The sequence below is a fragment of the Gekko japonicus genome, unplaced genomic scaffold, assembly GCF_001447785.1.
Source record: "Gekko japonicus isolate JY-2015 unplaced genomic scaffold, Gekko_japonicus_V1.1 scaffold1252, whole genome shotgun sequence".
Lineage (NCBI taxonomy): Eukaryota > Metazoa > Chordata > Lepidosauria > Squamata > Gekkonidae > Gekko > Gekko japonicus.
The window spans coordinates 96,315-114,769 of NW_015167576.1; the positions used below are offsets into that span (position 1 = coordinate 96,315).

At 49.6% G+C, this 18,455-nt stretch overlaps 1 protein-coding gene across 1 annotated transcript in view; it reads left to right on the forward strand.

Moving 5' to 3' along the window:
• The first annotated feature begins 259 nt into the window (after window positions 1–259).
• The window catches only part of ATP6V1B1 (ATPase, H+ transporting, lysosomal 56/58kDa, V1 subunit B1), a 123,507-nt gene continuing 105,311 nt past the window's right edge, over window positions 260–18,455 (forward strand). Inside the window, exon 1 of the mRNA XM_015413870.1 lies at window positions 260–382. Within this exon, the coding sequence (XP_015269356.1) occupies window positions 274–382 (109 nt within the window). The 5' untranslated portion in view covers window positions 260–273. The remainder of the gene's footprint in view (window positions 383–18,455) is intronic.

Genomic DNA, 18,455 nt, shown 5'->3' on the forward strand with positions numbered 1-18,455 from the left:
AAGGCGAAGAGCACCAGCCACTGAATAAAATCTCACTACAGCTGACTGGAAGGCGAGAGAAAACTCCTGGGGTTAGAGAGAAGCCAGATCAGGCGAGATCTTGCCACATTAGCAGCTGAAACCTGCAGCCGCTTGGCAGTTTACAGCCAACACATCCCACTGTGTGCAGGCACAACACAGGTGCAGCAGGGCAAAGCCTGTCGCGGGATATAAAAACTCCCGAGGGAACTGGGCTCTTGGTTTCCTCCGTCGTCCTCAGGCCCTTGAAAGGACATGGCCACCAAGGTGGAAGTGAGGGGCGGAGGGCTCCCGGAGACTCTCGCAGGGGCACGCCAGCACATGCAAGCCGTGACCAGGAACTATCTCGCCCACCCGAGGCTGAGTGAGTATTCTGAGGGGTTAATGAGTCGATATGCTGCCTGGCCAAGGAACTGGCAAGTAGGTGTGTACCAGCTCCCCTCACCCTGTGTCCTTTACCATGGGCTTTCTTTTTCAACAGAAAATATCAATATCAAAAAGGATATTATAGCATTGGGAAAAGTGCAGAAAAGGGCAACTCGAATGATAAAAGGGTTGGAACACTTTCCCTAAGAAGAAAGGCTAAAGCGCTTGGGGCTCTTTAGCTTGGAGAAACGACGACTGAGGGGTGACATGATTGAGGTTTATAAGATTATGCATGGGAAAGAGCAGGTAGAGAAAGGGTTACTTTTCTCCCTTTCTCACAATACAAGAACTCGTGGGCACTCCATGAAATTGCTGAGCGGTCGGGTTAGAACAGATAAAAGGAAGTACTGCTTCACCCAAAGAGTGATTAACACTTGGAATTCACTGCCACAGGAAGTGGTGGCGGCTACAAGCATGGACAGCTTCAAGAGGGAATTAGATAAGCATATGGAGCAGAGGTCCATCAGTGGCTATTAGCCACAAGGTATAGATAGGGACTCTGGGGCAAGTGATGCTCTGTCATCTTGGTGCTTGGGGGGGTCAACAGTGGGATGGCTTCTAATGTCCTGGCCCCACTGGTGGACCTCCTGATGGCACTGGTATTTCTGGCCACTGTGTGACAGAGTGTTGGACTGGATGGGCCATTGGCCTGATCCAACATTGGCTTCTCTGATGTTCTTAATCAGTGTTTAAAAGTTTCCAGACATTCGCGGTCTCGAGTACTGCAGGGGCAGCAAGGTGGGCTACAGATGTTTTCAATCAGTGAATTTGATCCACAAGTTCAAGCTTCCAGTCCTCAGTGCCAAATCTCTCGTCCTCCTTCCTGTGTATGCATTCTGTCTTGGATTTGGCCCCAAACCCCTTACAATGCCACAGCTGGATGTAGGGGTGTCAGGTATCCCATAACTAGTGGTAGGGGATGGGGTGGTAAGGTTGCCAGCTCCAGGTTGAGAAACTCCTGGAGGTTTGTAGGTGGAGCCTGGGGAGGACAGGGACCTCAGTGGGGTGCAATGCCACAGAGTCTGCCAGCCAAAGCATCCGTTTTCTCCAGGGGAGCTGATCTCTGTAGTTTGGAGATGAGGTGGAATTCTAGGGGCATCCCCAGGGTCCACCTGGAAGCTGGCATCCCTAGCTGGACGCTTTGGCCAAGGGGATATCGAGGGGCGTCATCCGTCACTGCAGCCTCTCCACCCATAACTAGGTTGACTTTCGCTCGGGGTAGCCCATATTGGTCCTTTTTAGGGGAGAACTTCTTACGCTTCCGGGTCAGCCCCAAAATGTAGGCACCGCCAGCAGAGAAAGCAGCATTGGTGGGAAGAAAATCCAAGTCTTAGGAGGGAAGGCTGAAAGAGTTGGGTATGTGTAGCCTGGGAAAGAGAAGGCTTAGAGGGGACATGATTGCTGTCTTCAAGTATCTGAAGGTGGAGCAGATCTATTCTCTCTTGCTCTGGATGGCAAGAGTAGATCTAACGGGTGGAAATTACGGGGGAGTCATTACCGGCTAAATATCAGGAGAAACTTCCTAACTGTGAGAGTGGTTGAGCAGTGGAACAGTCTGCCTCGGGAGGTGGTTGATGCTCCTTCGCTGGACGTGTTCAAGCGGAGGCTGGACGACCATCTTTTGGATATGTTGTAGGTATGTAGGGCTATCTTTCGGCTGTGCTCCTGCAGAGCGCAGGGGGTTGGACTAGATGACCTGCAAGATCCCTTCCAACTCTAACATTCTATGATTCTATGATTGTTTGTTTGTTTATGTCGTATGCCGGTTGCCCGGCCGTCTTGCCTGCCCTTTCTCAAATCTAAAGGTGTTAAAAGCCTGGGTGTGGGCAGAGGAGGAAGCCTTTAGCCATGAACCAAAGCGCAGGGGCAAAGGGGTGCCGGGCTCATGGACAGCGGCTCACGCAGCCTTGAGTGCGCTGACCTTTTGTTTTCTGTTGCCCCAGAGGGTCGGACCAGAACCAATGGATTGAAATTAAATTTTGGTGTAGTGGTTTGGTGTAGTAGTTAAGTGCCAGTTTGGTGTCGTGGTTAAGTGCGTTGACTCTAATCTGGGAGAACCGGGTTTGGTTCCCCACTCCTCCTGCTCTTGCACCTGCTGGATGACCTTGGGCAAGCCGTAGTTCTGATAAGAGCTGTTCTTGAAAAAGAGCCATTTCTGTCAGAGCTCTCTCAACCCCGCCTACACCACAAGGTGTCTGTTGTGGGGAGGGGAAGGGAAAGGAGTTTGTGAGCCGCTCTGAGACTCCCTTGGGTCGTGAAGGGTGGGGTATAAATCCAATCTCCTCCTCCTCCTTCTCTTACAGAGACAAGCAGGCTAGCAAGGGTGTAAAAAGAGGCAGCCCAGGGCAAGCAGCCAGAGAAGGGTTTCTGGCCTTTCCCCCCAGAGTCCCGCTGTCTTCACCATTCTGAAATGCCCACCCGTTCTGCTTGCTCAGCAATCCTGACGGGCTTTTGATTTGAGGTTCGCTGCTGGTAACCTTACTGCGCATGCACGTGTGTGGGAGCTGAGCATTTAACCAGGCCCATCGATACACTGAAACAAGAGTGTTGCTCACAGTGGAGATGTGTACAATCAGACCCCAGAGTGCAAATCCAGTTGCATTTTTGGGCTTCTGCAAGAACAGTGCACGGCCATATTCAAATGCATAGATGTGCACAGAGAGGCCAGGGCTCAATGGCAGAGCATCTGCCTGGCATGCAGAAGGTCCCCGGTTCAAACCTCAACATCTCCAATGTAAAGGACCAGACAATAAGTGATATGAAAGACCTGAGACCCTGGAGAGCGGTTGCCAGTCTGATGAGTAGACCATACTGACCCTGATCGACCAAAGGTCTGATTCAGTATAAACAGGGGCGGATTCAGGCTCACTGGTGCCCAAAGCACTGACCAATCTTGGTGCCCTCTCCTTTCCACACTGATCCAGCCCATTTTAGTTGTTGACCTGTCTGGCCAGAGATACAATGCAGGTTGCAGCAATACGAAAATTTATTCATATGATAGCACAATATACTGTACAAACTAAGCCAAGCTTGGGCTACATAAAGTTCTACAAAAATGCAGTACAACATCTATTTTAATATTTCACAAGGTGTTTTTTTTCTTTTCACCCTTTCCCCCACTTTGTGGTGCCCCCTTTGGCCCTGGTGCCCTAAGCACGTACTTCGTCTGCTTCATGGTGAATCCGCCCCTGAGTAGAAGGCAGCTTCAATGTGTTCATGTACATGTTTATTGAATTTGACCTGCCTGCGTATTCCTGGGTCAGTTGGGGGTGTGATCTGCCTGGAGTTACCTGCACACAGAGGAAATGCACATTTCTCCTGCTCAGAGATAGATCAAGATGGGTCGCTGTGTTAGTCTGTCTGGAGCAGTAGAAAACAGCAAGAGTCCAGGAGCAACATAAGGACTAGCAAAATATGTGGAAGGGGAGCAGCTTTCGTGAGTCACTGCTCACTTCTTCAGATAGATCGAGGTGGGTGGCCGTGTCAGTCTGTCTGTTGCAGCAGAAAAGAGCCAGAGTCCAACAGCACCTTCAAGACTGACACAATTTGTGGCAGGGGAGGAACTTTCATGCGTCACGGCTCACTTCTTCAAATCCGTACGCTCCTACCCTGACACAATTTTTGCTAGTCTTTAAGGTGCCGCGATGGCTCAGAGGTTAAAATGCTGAGCTGCAGACCGGAAGGTCGGTAGTTCAGCAGTTTGAGACCCGAGTGCCTCGTGATGGAGTGAGCTCCCATCTGTGGCCCCAGCTCCTGCCAACCTAGTTCGAAAGCAAGGAGCTGCAAGTAGATTTTGCTTCGGTGGGAAGGTAACAGCGTTCCGTGCGCCTCGGCGTCTAGTCATGCCGGCCACGTGACCACGGAGAAGTCTTCGGACAGCGCTGGCTCTTCAACTTGGAAACGGAGATGAGCACCACAACCCTAGAGTCGGATTCGACTGGCTTCCGAGCGAGGGAAACCTTTACCTTTAAGGTGCCACTGGACTCTTGCTCTTTTCTTCTCCTGCTTGGAGAAACTCATGCCTGTACTGATTAGGAGAGACTAGCAAGTCTTCAGGCACGCACACACACCCCTCTTCGCTGGGGAAACTCCCCGATGACTTTGCGGAAGGTGACCTCTGCGCAGGCCTCCTTGGGCTCTCCCGATTCCAGGCCTGGCCGGTGAGCTTCATGGATCGGCCAGCCCCAAACTGCCTCAGCCTTGCTCTGCCGTGAGGCCGCTGGCTGCCGGCAGAGTTTATTATTAACTGAAACAATGACACGTGCAAAGGCGGGGTTTTTTCCACTGCTAAACAAACCAAGTGAACCGGGCAAATGTACAGGTGTCTGTAGATTTGGGCAGAAAAGCGACTGGGGGGGGGGTGGATTTGCAGCTATGAGGGGTCCTTGGCTTTTTGGCGGCTTCTGTCAGTGTGGTAGCAGCCGTCAGGGTCAGCTAGGGTTGCCAACCTCCAGGTGGGGCCTGAAGATCTCCCAGTCTTCAGACTACAGAGATCAGTTTGAGCCGTTTCCGTCAGAGCTCTCTCGGCCCCACCTGCCTCACAGGCAATGTTCCCTCTAAGCTGTGGAGGCTTGTGAGCAAAAATTCTACTTTGTGAGCTACTAGCATAAAAGCTGTGAGCGAGTGATTTGGCTACTGCATAAATTAGTTTGCTCTGGAGCCAGCCTTCCTGAGCGGAGACAAAAATGTGTGAGCCGGAGGCTGAAAAACGGTGAGTCAGCTCACACTAACTCAGCTTAGAGGGAACACTGCTCACAGGGTGTCTTTCATGGGGAGGGGAAGGGAAAGGAAATTGTAAGCTGCTCGGAGACTCCGAGTGAAGGGTGGGATTTAAATCCAATCGCTTCCTCCTCCTCCTCTTCCTCCTCCTCTTCCTCCTCCTCTTCGCCTTCTCCTTCTTCCTCCTCCTCCTCTTCTTCTTCCTCTCCCTCCTCATCTTCTTCCTCTTCTTCTTCTTGGGGTTTCTGTGGTGGGGAGGGGAAGAGAAAAGAGATTGTAAGCTGCTCTGAGACTCCTTCGGGTAATGAAGGGCCATGGGGTCAGGGGCAGATTCACCATGAAGCAGACTAAGCAGGTGCTTAGGGCACCAGGGCCAAAGGGGGCACCACAAAATTGGGGACAGGGTGAAAAGCTTAGTTTGTACAGTATATTGTGTCATCCTATGAATAAATGTTTGTATTGCTGCAACCTGCATTGTGTATCTGGTCAGACAGGGCAACCACTGAAATGGACTGGGGGTCAGTGTGCAAAGGAGGGGGGCACCAAGATTGGTCAGTGCTTCGGGCACCAGTGAGCCTTCATCCGCCCCTGGGCGGGGTATAAATCCAATCTCTTCTTCTTCCTCCTCTTTGCCTTCTCCTTCTTCCTCCTCCTCCTCTTCCTCCTCCTCCTCTTCTTCCTCATCTTCCTCCTCCTCCTCTTCTTCTTCCTCTTCTTCTTCTTGGAGTTTCTGTGGTGGGGATAGGAAGGGAAAGGAGATTGTAAACTGCTCTGAGACTCCTTCGGATAGTGAAGGGCGAGGTATAAATCTTCTTCCTCCTCCTCCTCTTCTTCTTCCTCTTCCTCCTCTTTTTCTTCTTCCTCTTTCTCCTCCTCTTCTTCTTCCTCTTCCTCCTCTTTTTCTTCTTCCTCTTTCTCCTCCTCTTCTTCTTCTTCCTCTTCTTCCTCTTCCTTCTCTTCTTCTTCTTCTTCCTCCTCCTTTTCTTCTTCTTCCTCTTCCTCTTCCTCCTCTTCTTCTTCCTCCTCCTTTTCTTCCTCTTCTTCTTCCTCTTCCTCCTCTTCCTCTTCCTTCTCTTCCTCCTCCTTCTCTTCTTCTTCCTCTTCCTCCTCCTCTTTTTCCTCTTCCTCCTCCTCTTCTTCCTCCTCCTCCTCCTTTTCTTCTTCTTCCTCCTTTTCTTCCTCTTTCTCCTCCTTTTCTTCTTTTTCCTCTTCTTCTTCCTCTTCCTCCTCTTTTTCTTCTTCTTCCTCTTCTTCTTCTTCTTCCTCTTCTTCTTCTTCTTCCTCTTCTTCTTCTTCTTCCTCTTCTTCTTCTTCTTCCTCTTCTTCTTCTTCTTCCTCCTCCCCCTCCCCTGCCACTTTGAAGGGTGGACTTTCTGGCATCATACCTCAGCAGAGTCTTTCCCTTCTCCAAACCTCACCTTCCCCATGCGCCATCCCTCCAATCTCCAGGAATCCCCCAGCCAGGAGCTGGCAACTCTAGGTCAAGGAGAGGAGGCTAGGCTGGCTGGAGTTGGAAGAAGGCGCAGGAGAGAGATACGGCCATGGAAGCTGCTCTGTGGTCGCTCACCACTGAGTGTAAGAAGCCTCCCCTGCCCCCTCCTCTTCTCCGGCCTGAGCGCCCACCCCACCCCTCCTAACCCTGAAGACCCCTCTCCTGCCCAGTGTGAAGGCACACAGCGTCCTTAATGCGCCCAGGCACGGCAGGGTCAGAGGGTTAGCCACTGTGTCAGAATCTGTCGTTCCAATTGCTGCGCCCCTCGTAATGGGCTGCGTTTCACACCACTGCAAACTCACCCCAACGGCAGGAAGGCCAGCGCAGACATGACGGGGCACTTGGAGAGGCCCAGGAGGCCGGAGAGTGTGGGACCCACGGGAGGCACAGGGGAGCAGAAGGAGCCTCTTGCTCTCTCTTTCACCAGCCCTCGTCTGGTGGCACCACATGATCCTGGCACTGGGGAAATTATTCGGGATTCCTAGAGAGGACCCATCAATTCTGAAAAAATTTAGTAGAACATTAGGATCTCTTGCATATGTAGTTTTTCAAGTGTAAAGGTAAAGGTTCCCTTGCTCGAGAGCCAGTCGAATCCGACTCTAGGGTTGTGGTGCTCATCTCCGTTTCAAAGCCGAAGAGCCAGCGCTGTCCGAAGATGTTTCCGTGGTCATGTGGCCGGCATGACCAAACACCAAGTTGCACGGAACGCTGTTACCTTCCCACTGAAGTGGTACCTATTTATCTACTTGTAATGTCTTGCTTTCGAACTGCTAGGTTGGCAGGATTTTCAAGTGTATATTCACGTTTATTATTTTTACATAGGGTTGCCAGCCTCCAGGTGGGTCTAGTAACTAATAAATATACACTGCAAAAACCTTTTAGCAGACTAATGTGTTCTATTTATGGTCATCATTTAGTAAAGTGCATAGTGTGTCATTATTCCATCCTAGTCAGGTATAAATATTCATTACATTCAATAAGCAATAACATTCAGTACATACAGATTGCGAACTACCAGACAATTTTGCATCAGTGTTTTAAAAGTCAAGCCCCAACGGGAGTTTCTAGAATTATAAACCCGCTTCTCCTTGCATGAAGTCTTCCAAAAAGGGGGGCAGCCTTCTTATATGGATGCTTTTTTCTGGTCCTACAAAAGACACATTATGCATTATGGAGTACTCCTGTCATTCTCCTGTCTTTTAAAACACTGATGCAAAATTGTCTGGTAATTAACAATCTGTTTGTATTGAATGTTATTGCTTATTGAATGTAATGAATATTTATACCTGATTAGGATGAAATAATGATACACTATGCACTTTACTAAATGATGACCATAAATAGAACACATTAGTTTGCTAAAAGGTTTTTGCAGTGTATATTTATTTGTTACTAGACTCTCCTAACACTGCAGCTCGGGTTGCTTCAGCCTCCTCGTGGGACCTGGGGACAAGCCCATAGTTACGGTGGGCATTTGGGGGGCTCCACCCCCTTTCTTAAAGGCACAGCCCCACAAGAATTTCTCCTGTAAATTGTTTTTTTTCAACCATTTTAAAACTTTTTTTAAAGGTGTGTGTTCTTTTGAGAAAAATGGGGTGTTGTAGTTGACTAATTCCTGCACTGAGCAAGGGGGTTAGAGTAGGTGACCTCTAGGACCCCTCCTAACTGTGTCAAAAAACTGCTCTCCTTTAAGAGAGTTTTCCTGCCTAAGTGTCAGCTTTCTTGACTATAGAACTCATCATCCCCACCTGTCGGCTGGTTATCAGAATGGTTGCTCAGGCTGGCAGAAGTGATTGACTTGCAGCAGCTGAGAACTGTCATCTAAAGGGGCTGACAGTTTGCAATTTAGAGATCTATCCTTGCAATAGCTTTCTACTGGCTAAATGGCTTTTCTTTCTGCACAGAGAACTTCAGCCCCGCCAGAAAAAAAAATGCCCCACAAGCCACAAAATCCTGGCTACAGGCCTGCCTGGGGATCCCCTGGAATTACACCTCATCTCCAGGAAAAAAAGATCTGCTCCCCTGGAGAAAATGGATGCTTGGGGGGGGGGGACTCTGTGGCATCATACCCCACTGAGGTCCCTGCCCTCCCCAGGCTCCATCTCCCAGTCTCCCGGAGTGTCCCAACCTGGAGATGGCAACCCTACGCCCCCCCCATCCGCCGCCAGCGGCCAGGGGAACCTGCCAAGCCTAACTTTAAAGCACGCGTCACCAGCCCCACAGAGGTCATTCAGCCTGGATTGCGGGGAAGGGGCTATAGCTCAGGAGCAGAGCACCTGCTTGGCATCCAGAAGCCCCTGGATCCATCCCGGGCAGCATCTCCAGCTAAATGGAGCAGGTATACAAACAAATATACAGAATAATCTGTCACGCTGTACAAATCACACCAGAGACGATCGTCCTCTTATGTAGTTCTACTTACTTACTTACAACCAAAATTAATACACATAACAAATAGTTTTGCCCAGGGGTTATTTCCTGCAGGAACGCACGGGAGCGGAGCTCCGGCAGTAAGGAGCCCAGGGGGCGGGCATATGCAACAAGCCCCGCCCCCTGATCCCAGCAGCCCTCAGTCAGAGCAAGAAGCAGTCAGGTAAGTTGCAGAGCTCCCCCTGGCCCCCCAGTCCAAAACAGTCCAGTGGCACCTTTAAGACCAAGTTTTATTCAGGTACAAGCTCTCCCTCCTCTGTGAGGGCAGATCTGCACGTCCCTCCCCCCAATAGCTAGCAATCCAAAACAGTCCAGTGGAGCCTGAGCGATGGGTGTTGCCTTCTGACACACTTCCGCTGATGTCAGGGGGTGTGGCATATGCAAATAAGTTATGCTAATGAGCTATGCTAATGAGCTCCTGCATCTCTCTTTCTACAAAATGACCCCTGCTCCCTCTACGCTGTGGAGTGTTGTGAGCAAAAATTCTACTTTGTGAGCGACTGGCATTCAAGTTCTGAGCCAGCGATTTGCCGACTGCATAAATTAGTTTGCTCTGGAGCCCTCCTTCCTGAGCGAAGACCAAAAATGTGTGAACCAGAGGCTAAAGAACTGTGAGCTAGCTCACATTAACTCAGCTTAAAGGAAACACTAGTTCCAAGTAGCTCGGGGCAGGTGGCAGGTGATGGGACAAGCCGTTCTCTGCCTGATGGGAATTAAAGACCAGCAAGATCATCAGAATATGAGCTTTTGAGAGCCAGTAGGAGGGAGAGCTTGTGCCTGAATAAAACTTGGTCTTAAAGGTGCCACTGGACAGTTTTGGACCGGGGGGCCGGGGGGAGCTCTTCAACCTACCTGGCTGCTTCTTGCTCTGAGTGAGGGCTGCTGGGAGCGGGGGGAGGGGCTTGTTGCATGTGCCTGCCCCCTGGGCTCTTTACTGCCGGAGCTCCGCTCCTGTGCGCTCCTGCAGGAAATGACCCCTGAGTTTGCTACACGGACTGCCATCCTGGCTGGCCAGGTAGCCATAGCTGCACTCTCCGTCCTTCCAGGGCTCGGTTTTATGGACCAATTCTGTTACTAGGTTATTTACAGTCCGCTTTTGTCACTGACAGTCCAGGCGGATTGCACAGAGTGGACCAAGGCAATCGATAGGATGAAACAGACAAGAAGCAAGGCAGTCGGGGTAGGATTACAGCAATCTGGAAACAAAGGACCAAAGTGTTAGGTGTGATAGGTTGCACAATGCAGAAAACAATGAATGATGGGCAGTAGGTTCAGGACAGACAAAAGGAAATACTACTTTACACGGAGAGTGATTGAAATGTGGAACTTGCTGCCAGAAGACGTTGTGATGGCCACAGGAATAAACAGCTTTCAAAGATCCGTGGAGGATAAATCTATCAATAGCTACCAGCCATCGCGACTGAGGGGAACCTCCATGTTCAGAGGCAGCCAGCCTCTGAATCCCAGAGATAGGAGGCAACATCAGGGGAAGGCCTCGGCCTCCATGCCCTGTCATTGGCCATCCAGGCGAACCGGTTGTCCACTGTGTGAGACAGGAGGCTGGACTAGATGGATTATTGGTCTGATCCATCAGGGCTCTTCTGATGTTCTTATGAATTTAGGCAGATTGTGAGAGCTCTTTCTTAATATGCCCAGGGTAATGCCAAGGGTAATATGCCCAGGGTAATGCCTTTGGGGTCAGGAAAGAATTTTCCTCTAGGCCAGATCCTGTAGGGTTTTTTTTGCCTTCCTTTTGGCAGGAGAGTGGGGACTTTCCTGATCTTGCTAGTGCCTGGCAGTGATTTGCCCAAAGCAAATGTTCACCCGCATTCTTATGACAGTAGATTCAGGTGAGCTCAGCCATGTTGGTCTAAAGCAGCAGAACTAAGTTTGCGTCCAGTGGCACCTTTAAGATCAACAAAGTTGCATTCTGAGTATAAGCTTTTGTGTGCATGCATCACAAAAGATCATACCCAGAATAAAACTTTGTTGGTCTTACGGGTACCACTGGACTCAAGCTTTACTCTCATGATGGGGAGTGTGTGCAAAATTCTCTCCCCCAGCTAGTTCACAATTTGTTGGGGAGATACGGTGCAATTCATTCTGTGTCCGAGTGTATATCCAAGTGGTATTTTTGTTATTACTTATTTGCTTTAGGAACGGTTACAGTCTATGGCTGCGAACATTAAATCCTGGGTCTGGTTCCGATTCGAAAATTCAAGAAATCATTTTGTGGACCGGAAGGGTGACAAACTGATCTTTGTTTTCCTGGGGGAAAGAACATACCTGAATGCAGGGGTCATTTCGCAGAAAAAGAGGTGCAGGAGCTCATTAGCATAACTCATTAGCATAACTTATTTGCATATGCCAGACCCCCTGACAACACCGGAAGTGTGTCAGAAGGCAACGCCCACCGCTCAAGCTCCACTGGACTGTTTTGGATTGCTAGCTATTGGAGGGGGAATGTGCAGATCTGCCCTCACAGAGGAAGGAGAGCTTGGACCTGAATAAAACTTGGTCCTAAAGGTGCCACTGGAGTGTTTTGGACCAGGGGGCCGGGGGGGGAGCTCTGCAACTTACCTGGCTGCTTCTTGCTCTGACTGAGGGCTGCTGGGAGCAGGGGGCGGGGCTTGTTGCATGTGCCCGCCCCCCTGGGCTCTTTACTGCCGAAGCTCCGCTCCTGTGCGCTCCTGCAGGAAATGACCCCTGGCTCTTAGCATGCTGCAATGCCACAGAGCCCACCCTTCAAAGCAGCCGTTTTCTCCAGGGGAGCTGATCTCTGTCAGCTGGGGATCAGTTGCAAAAGCGGGAGATTTCCAGGCCCCACCTGGAGGCCTGGAATCCCTACTTTCTTCCCTCACAAGACCGTCTGGCACGTGAGAGGCTGTAAACAACATCACTCATCTCCCTTTCGAGTGACTTTCGAGAGACTGCCGAAGTCACAGCCCGGTTTCTTAGCTTCACATTACGTCAAGGGTGAGAACGTTTTTCTTGCCGAGAGCCACATCGGGGTCTCTGCCTGTGTCGGAGGGCTCCGTCTTGGATGCCAACACTTTCTGTTCCCAGTGCCAGGGGCGCTGGAAAACAGGAAGAACTGGCAATCCGGCACGGGGCCTCGGAAGCAGGCAGGGACCCCAATGTGACCTCTCACGCCTAATGGCTCTAAATGGCCCTTGCCCCTCGAGCTGTTTCACAGTGTGGTTTTTTTTAGGGGGGGAACATTGGTCTGATAGACTGTAGCAACAGCAAAACTCCTGCGGGCCTCAGGAGGCCGCAGCCTGTCCTGTCCCCCCCCCCCCCCCCCCCCGCTACCCGAACTTTAGAGCGATCCTTCGGCCTCGGCCTCTCTCACTCCAATCCTTGTTTCCCCGATATTACCTAAGCTGGTCAAAGCCAGATGCCCAAAAGGTGAGAAGAGCTTCTGGTACATTAATGGATGTGCAGACTTTTAGAAGCGGCTCCGGGGGATTGCAGGGGAAATGGCCGTGAAGCAGAAGAGATTATGTTTTTAAGAGCCGAGCGGAAATGTCAGCGAGAAGGAGCCGGCTTCCAGCGGGAAACCCACCTGACTTTAAGGGCAGAGGTCTGCGTACTCAGGCTCCAAAGAGCGCAGGGAAGACGCAGGAAAGCTGGTTTGTTGTGAAAGGCAATCTTCTAGTTCTCCGGGTAGCATGGCTCCGGGTGACCCGAGTGGGTGACGCAAACCAGGCAACTTGTCTATGTGGCAACTTTTGTTCATGACACCGGGGCCTGTGCAGAAGAATTTCCTGGAGGACTGGGACCTTGGACTTTAATGTGTGGTTGCCATCCTGTGGCTCAGTGGTAGAGCCTCCGCTTGGCATGCAGAAGGTCCCAGGTTCAATCCCCGGCAGCATTTCCAGTTATAAAGGGCCAGGCAGGAGGTGATGGGAAAGACCTCAGCCTGAGACCCTGGAGAGCTGTAAAGAGGGGCTGTGGCTCAGCGGCAGAGCCTCTGCTTGGCATGCAGAAGGTCCCAGGTTCAATCCCCGGCAGCATCTCCAGTTAAAGAAGGACCAGGCAGGAGGTGATGGGAAAGACCTCAGCCCAAAACCCTGGAGAGCAGTAAAGAGGGGCCGTGGCTCAGTGGAAGAGCCTCTGCTTGGCATGCAGAAGGTCCCAGGTTCAATCCCCGGCAGCATTTCCAGTTATAAAGGTCCAGGCAGGAGGTGATGGGAAAGGCCTCCGCCTGATACCCTGGAGAGCAGTAAAGAGGGGCCGTGGCTCAGTGGCAGAGCCTCTGCTTGGCATGCAGAAGGTCCCAGGTTCAATCCGCGGCATCTCCATTTATAAAGGGCCAGGGAGGAGGTGATGGGAATGACCTCTGCCCAGCACCCTGGAGAGCCACTGCCAGTCTGAGTAGACCAGGGGTGTCGAACTCATTTGTTATGATGGCCGGATCTGACATAAATGAGACCTTTTGGGGCTGGGCCGTGTGTGTCATAAAATGTCATGCCAGTAGCAGGGAGATAAACTTTATCTCGTATCTCTGTTAGATACGAGACTCGAGGCAGCCGGTGAACAGTGATAACAGCTTTATTTGAACACGAAGTCATAAGAACCAGAACGAGACAAACTATGGAGCAACAGGCCCCTTTTTAAACAGTCCGGGCTTGGCAAGCCACGCCCACATGTCAGCTAAGGTCCAATCAAATACAGTACATAAAGACCAATCACTTTGCTTCCCTCTAGAACTTCCTTTGTTCTGATAGGTCGGTTTACAATACCTTTGTCAGACTCAAGCTCTATACATTTATACATTCCATTTCATACACAACAGACACAAACACGAAGGGTGGGTTTTTTACTTAAAATTAAAAAACATGCTTAAAACATTAGCGCTCTTGCAATATTTTGTTTATTTAACAGTGTCTGATAACCGACACCTCTTGCTCTGAATAGTTGCATCAAAACGGCTGTGCTGTAGCAATCTTTGAGTATGCTGTTCGGGTGTGTATCTGTAAGCTGCAAACCTACGATGACGCAGCAGCAGCAGAACTGGACGAAGAAGCAGAAGACAGCCAGTTCCACTGTGGGCCTGACAGAAGTCCTCCGGGGCCCGGCTCCGGCCCCCGTGCTGCATGTTTGACACCCCATGAGTAGACAGTACTGACTGTGATGGACCGAGGGTCTGATTCAGTGCCAGGCAGTTTTATATGTTCATCCTCCTGGTGGAGTCTGGACATATCCTGGGACCAGAACTGGTCTCCAGACAGAGCCAGGAAGCCATTTTTTCTCCAGGCCAGTTTGGCTGGGGATCCTGGAGGTTTTGGGTCATCTTCTGGGCATGGAACAGCGGTCACTGGGGGCGTGGGGGGGGGGAGGTATTTGTGGATTTTCTGCATTGTGTAGCGGGTTGGATTAGACGACCCTGGAGGACCCAACTCTATGATTCTATGGCAAGAGAGATCAGTCCCCCTGAAGAAAATGGTTGCCCAGCTTTCTGAAAAGATATGGGGGGGAAATATAGGATATAAATTTCAACTTTGTATTTAGTATTTAGTATTGATCTTGGTGGATTAATAATGGATTTGTTTAAAAGGGAATGGTCAACGATAAAGAATTTTTACACGGCTTGTTGTTATAATTAGTACTGTGAATATATTTAGCATCATGAGTTTGATTTATGTATTATTTCAGTTTATGGTATTTTGATTTATCATATGAGGTTTTACCACGGATGGATAATAACCAAATTAGTAAGGGTGCATTGGGTTAATGATTAGTATAATCAGGGAACAAATATCAATTATTATAGTAAAAATGTTTTTCTTTTATTTATTTATTTATTTTGCTTTCCCCCCTTTTTTCCTTTAGTATGGTAGATATATAAAAAGAGAATGAATCATGTTGAGTTTGGTTAATGGAAAGTGTATATTTTTATTCTCTTTCTGTCCGTGTATACTCTTGTCTTAGTCTTAATATGAAGAGGCTAAATCTGAATGGGGACATTGGTAGTAATGAATTAGTAAAGATAAAAACAGGTTAATTAGGGATGAATTATTGATTTAAATTTGGGTATCTAGATTCATGTATAGGTTATAGATTTAAATGTTGTTTAAATTGTGAAAGAAATTTTAATGTTTCGGTTTAGGAGAGAAATGAGATTGAATATATTATTTACTGCTCTAAAAGAAAACAATTTAATAGGTAAAGGAAGCATTTAATATCAGTGTGAAATGTTGGAAAAATTAGTAGATATAATGAGTGAGCCTTATTGTGATACTTGAAACACGTGAGATGTAATATTATGGGGAGAGTAAGATATGGGTGAGTAGATAAGAATAATGTATTGTTCCCTTTATTAGGTTTTGATGTGTTCAAAATATTGGTGTCATTTCATGTTGTATGTCTGTTTGTATGTTTGTTTATATGTTATTTGAAAATTAATAAATATATTGTTTAAAAAAATGGTTGCCCAGGAGGGTTAATTTTATGGCATTCTACCCCACCAAGGTCCCTCCCCTCCCCAAACCCACCAAGGCTCCACCCCCAAATCCCCAGGAATTTCCCAGCCTGGAGCTGGTAACCCTCCTTTAATGCCAGGTTAAATCTATTTATTTATCTATGTGCAATATTTATAGCCAGCATATCCACTAGACATGGATTCCAGGCAGTTTACCGTGCATAGTCATCAAAACATTCTCCAACTAATCTAGAAGAAGAAGAGGAGAGGGGCTGACAAACTCCTTCCCCTTCCCCTCCCCACAACAGACACCCTGTCAGGTCGGTGGGGCTGAGAGAGCTCTTTCAAGGACTGCTCTTTCAAGGACAGCTCTTATCAGAACTATGGATTGCCCAAGGTCATCCAGCCAGGTGCAAGTGGAGGAGTGGGGAATCAAACCCAGTTCTCCGAGATTAGAGTCCACGCACTTAGCCACGACACCAAACTGGCTTTTACACCAAACTACTGAAGTCAGTAACACAAAAACCAAGAGCGCTCTTCAGGATAAAATTTGCCAAAGGATTTTCAGAAGGCTTTGCATGCTCTCCCTTTTTAAGACCTAAAAAGTTTTTACGTCGTCCAGGACTAAAAAAGGCGACTGTCTCCTGGCCTCAGTGCGCCATCTGTAAAATGGGAACAATAGCAGGACAGCTCTTATTGCAAGAGAGCAACACACTGCCGAGACTGTAATTTTTCATATACAGTTTTCTGTTCTTATTCACAGACGGCAGTAGCAAAAACCTCCACTGTCAAGTCAGTTCAAGGTAGAATTCCAGGGCAGGGGGGGGGCAACTAGGAACTTCCTCAGAGCCAGGTGCTGGGATGGGGGTCTCCCCCCCCAAAGCAGAGGGGCCAAGAGTATTTTGTCTGCCAGGAACTGTGACCGTCAGCCCGACACTTTTTTTGTGCAAGTGTGCGCAGTCCGGCTCCTTTTGGTTCACGCTTGGGTGGAGCGGTCATTCTTGGCCCCCCTCGAGTCACATGACCTTGCAGGTGTGTATGGGAACCCTCTGCTGCCGGCCCTAATTAGTGGCATAGTGGGCGGGCCCCCGCTGAGCTTTTCACGAGGCCCCCTCGGCTTGGACGGGCCAATGTGTTTGACAGCACTGCACAAACTGACACATCGCACAATGGGCAGGTTGGTAAGGAACAGAGAGAGGGCTGGCTGGGGAGACGGGGAACGGGGCTCTCCTAGGGACCATCGGAAAAGTTTGGGATGTTCAGGGAGGGAGAGGACGGGCAGGGGACCGGGAAAGGGGGAGGCCGCCCGTCCCCGGAAATGTCCCATTGGCCTTGTAGGGCCTTGCAGGCCTTGTAGGAAATCCTCCCTCTCAGCTGTGGAGACTTGTGAGCAAAAATCCTACTTTGTGAGCTACTGGCATGAAAGTTGTGAGCGAGCGATTTGGCTGTGGCATGAATTAGTTTGCTCTGGAGCCATCCCTTCCTGAGCTAAGGCAAAAATGTGGGAGCTGGAGGCTAAAAAACTGAGCTAGCTCACACTAACTCAACTTAGAGGGAACACTGCTTGTAGGGTCGGCCTAGGGCAGTGGTGGCGAACCTATGGCACGGGTGCCAGAGGTGGCACTCAGAGCCCTCTCTGTGGGCACGTGTGCCATTGCCCCAGCCAGGCCCAGACCATCATTAAAGCGTCGAATTCTCTGCCAAATAATTTTAAGTAAATGAAAGCATTTGGGATTGCTTTCCTTACTTTGTTTGGATCCTCTTAAGTTAATGTATGAGTTGTTTTTCTAAAGTAAAACCTCCGTATTCAGGTTAAATTGCCGTGTGGGCACTTTGCGATAAATAAGTGGGTTTTGGGTCGCAGTTTGGGCACTCGGTCTCTAAAAGGTTCGCCATCACTGGCCTAGGGCCTCTGTTTTCTCACTGCGTCAACGGCCTAAGTGTATTTATCTTAGAGCAATTGCAAGTGGGGTTTTTTGATGCCATGACTGAGAAATGAAAGGAAACGCATCTTTACACAGTGAGACATTAAAATGTGGGATTTGCTGCCAGAGGATGTTGTGAGGGCCACAGGAATAAATAGCATTGAAAGGGGATTAGATAGATACATGGAAGATAGGCCTATCAGTGGCTACGGTGACTAAAGGGAGCCTCCATATTCAGCTGAGAAATGAAAGGAAACGCATCTTTACACAGTGAGACATTAAAATGTGGGATTTGCTGCCAGAGGATGTTGTGAGGGCCACAGGAATAAATAGCATTGAAAGGGGATTAGATAGATACATGGAAGATAGGCCTATCAGTGGCTACGGTGACTAAAGGGAGCCTCCGTCCAGCAGGGCTCTTCTTAAGTTCTTCTCAGGGGAAGGTCTCGGCCTCTCTGCCCCGTTGTTGGCCCTCCAGAGGAACTGGTTGGCCACCGTGTGAGACGGAACGCAGGACTAGATGGACCCTCACTGGTCTTATCCAGCAGGGTTCTTCTGATGTTCTTATGAAGGACTCGGCCTCTCTGCCCTGCTGTTGGTCCTCCAGAGGAACTGGCTGGCCTCTGTGTGAGATGGGAGGCTGGACTAGATGGACCCTCACTGGTCTGACCCAGCAGGGCTCTTCTGATGTTCTTATCAGGGGAAGGCCTCGGCCTCTCTGCCCTGTTGCTGGCCCTCCAGAGGGACTGGTTAGCCCCTGTGTGAGACGGGAGGTTGGACTAGATGGACCCTCACTGGTCTGATCCAGCAGGGCTCTTCTGATGTTCTTATGAAGGCCTCAGTCTCTGTGCCCTGTTGCTGGACATCCAGAGGAACTGGTTGGCCACTGTATGAGACAGGATGCTGGACTAGAGGGACCCTCACTGGTCTGATCCAGCAGGGTTCTTCTGAGGGTCTTATCAGGGGAAGGCCTCGGCCTCTCTGCCCTGTTCTTGGCCCTCCAGAGGGACTGGCTGGCCAC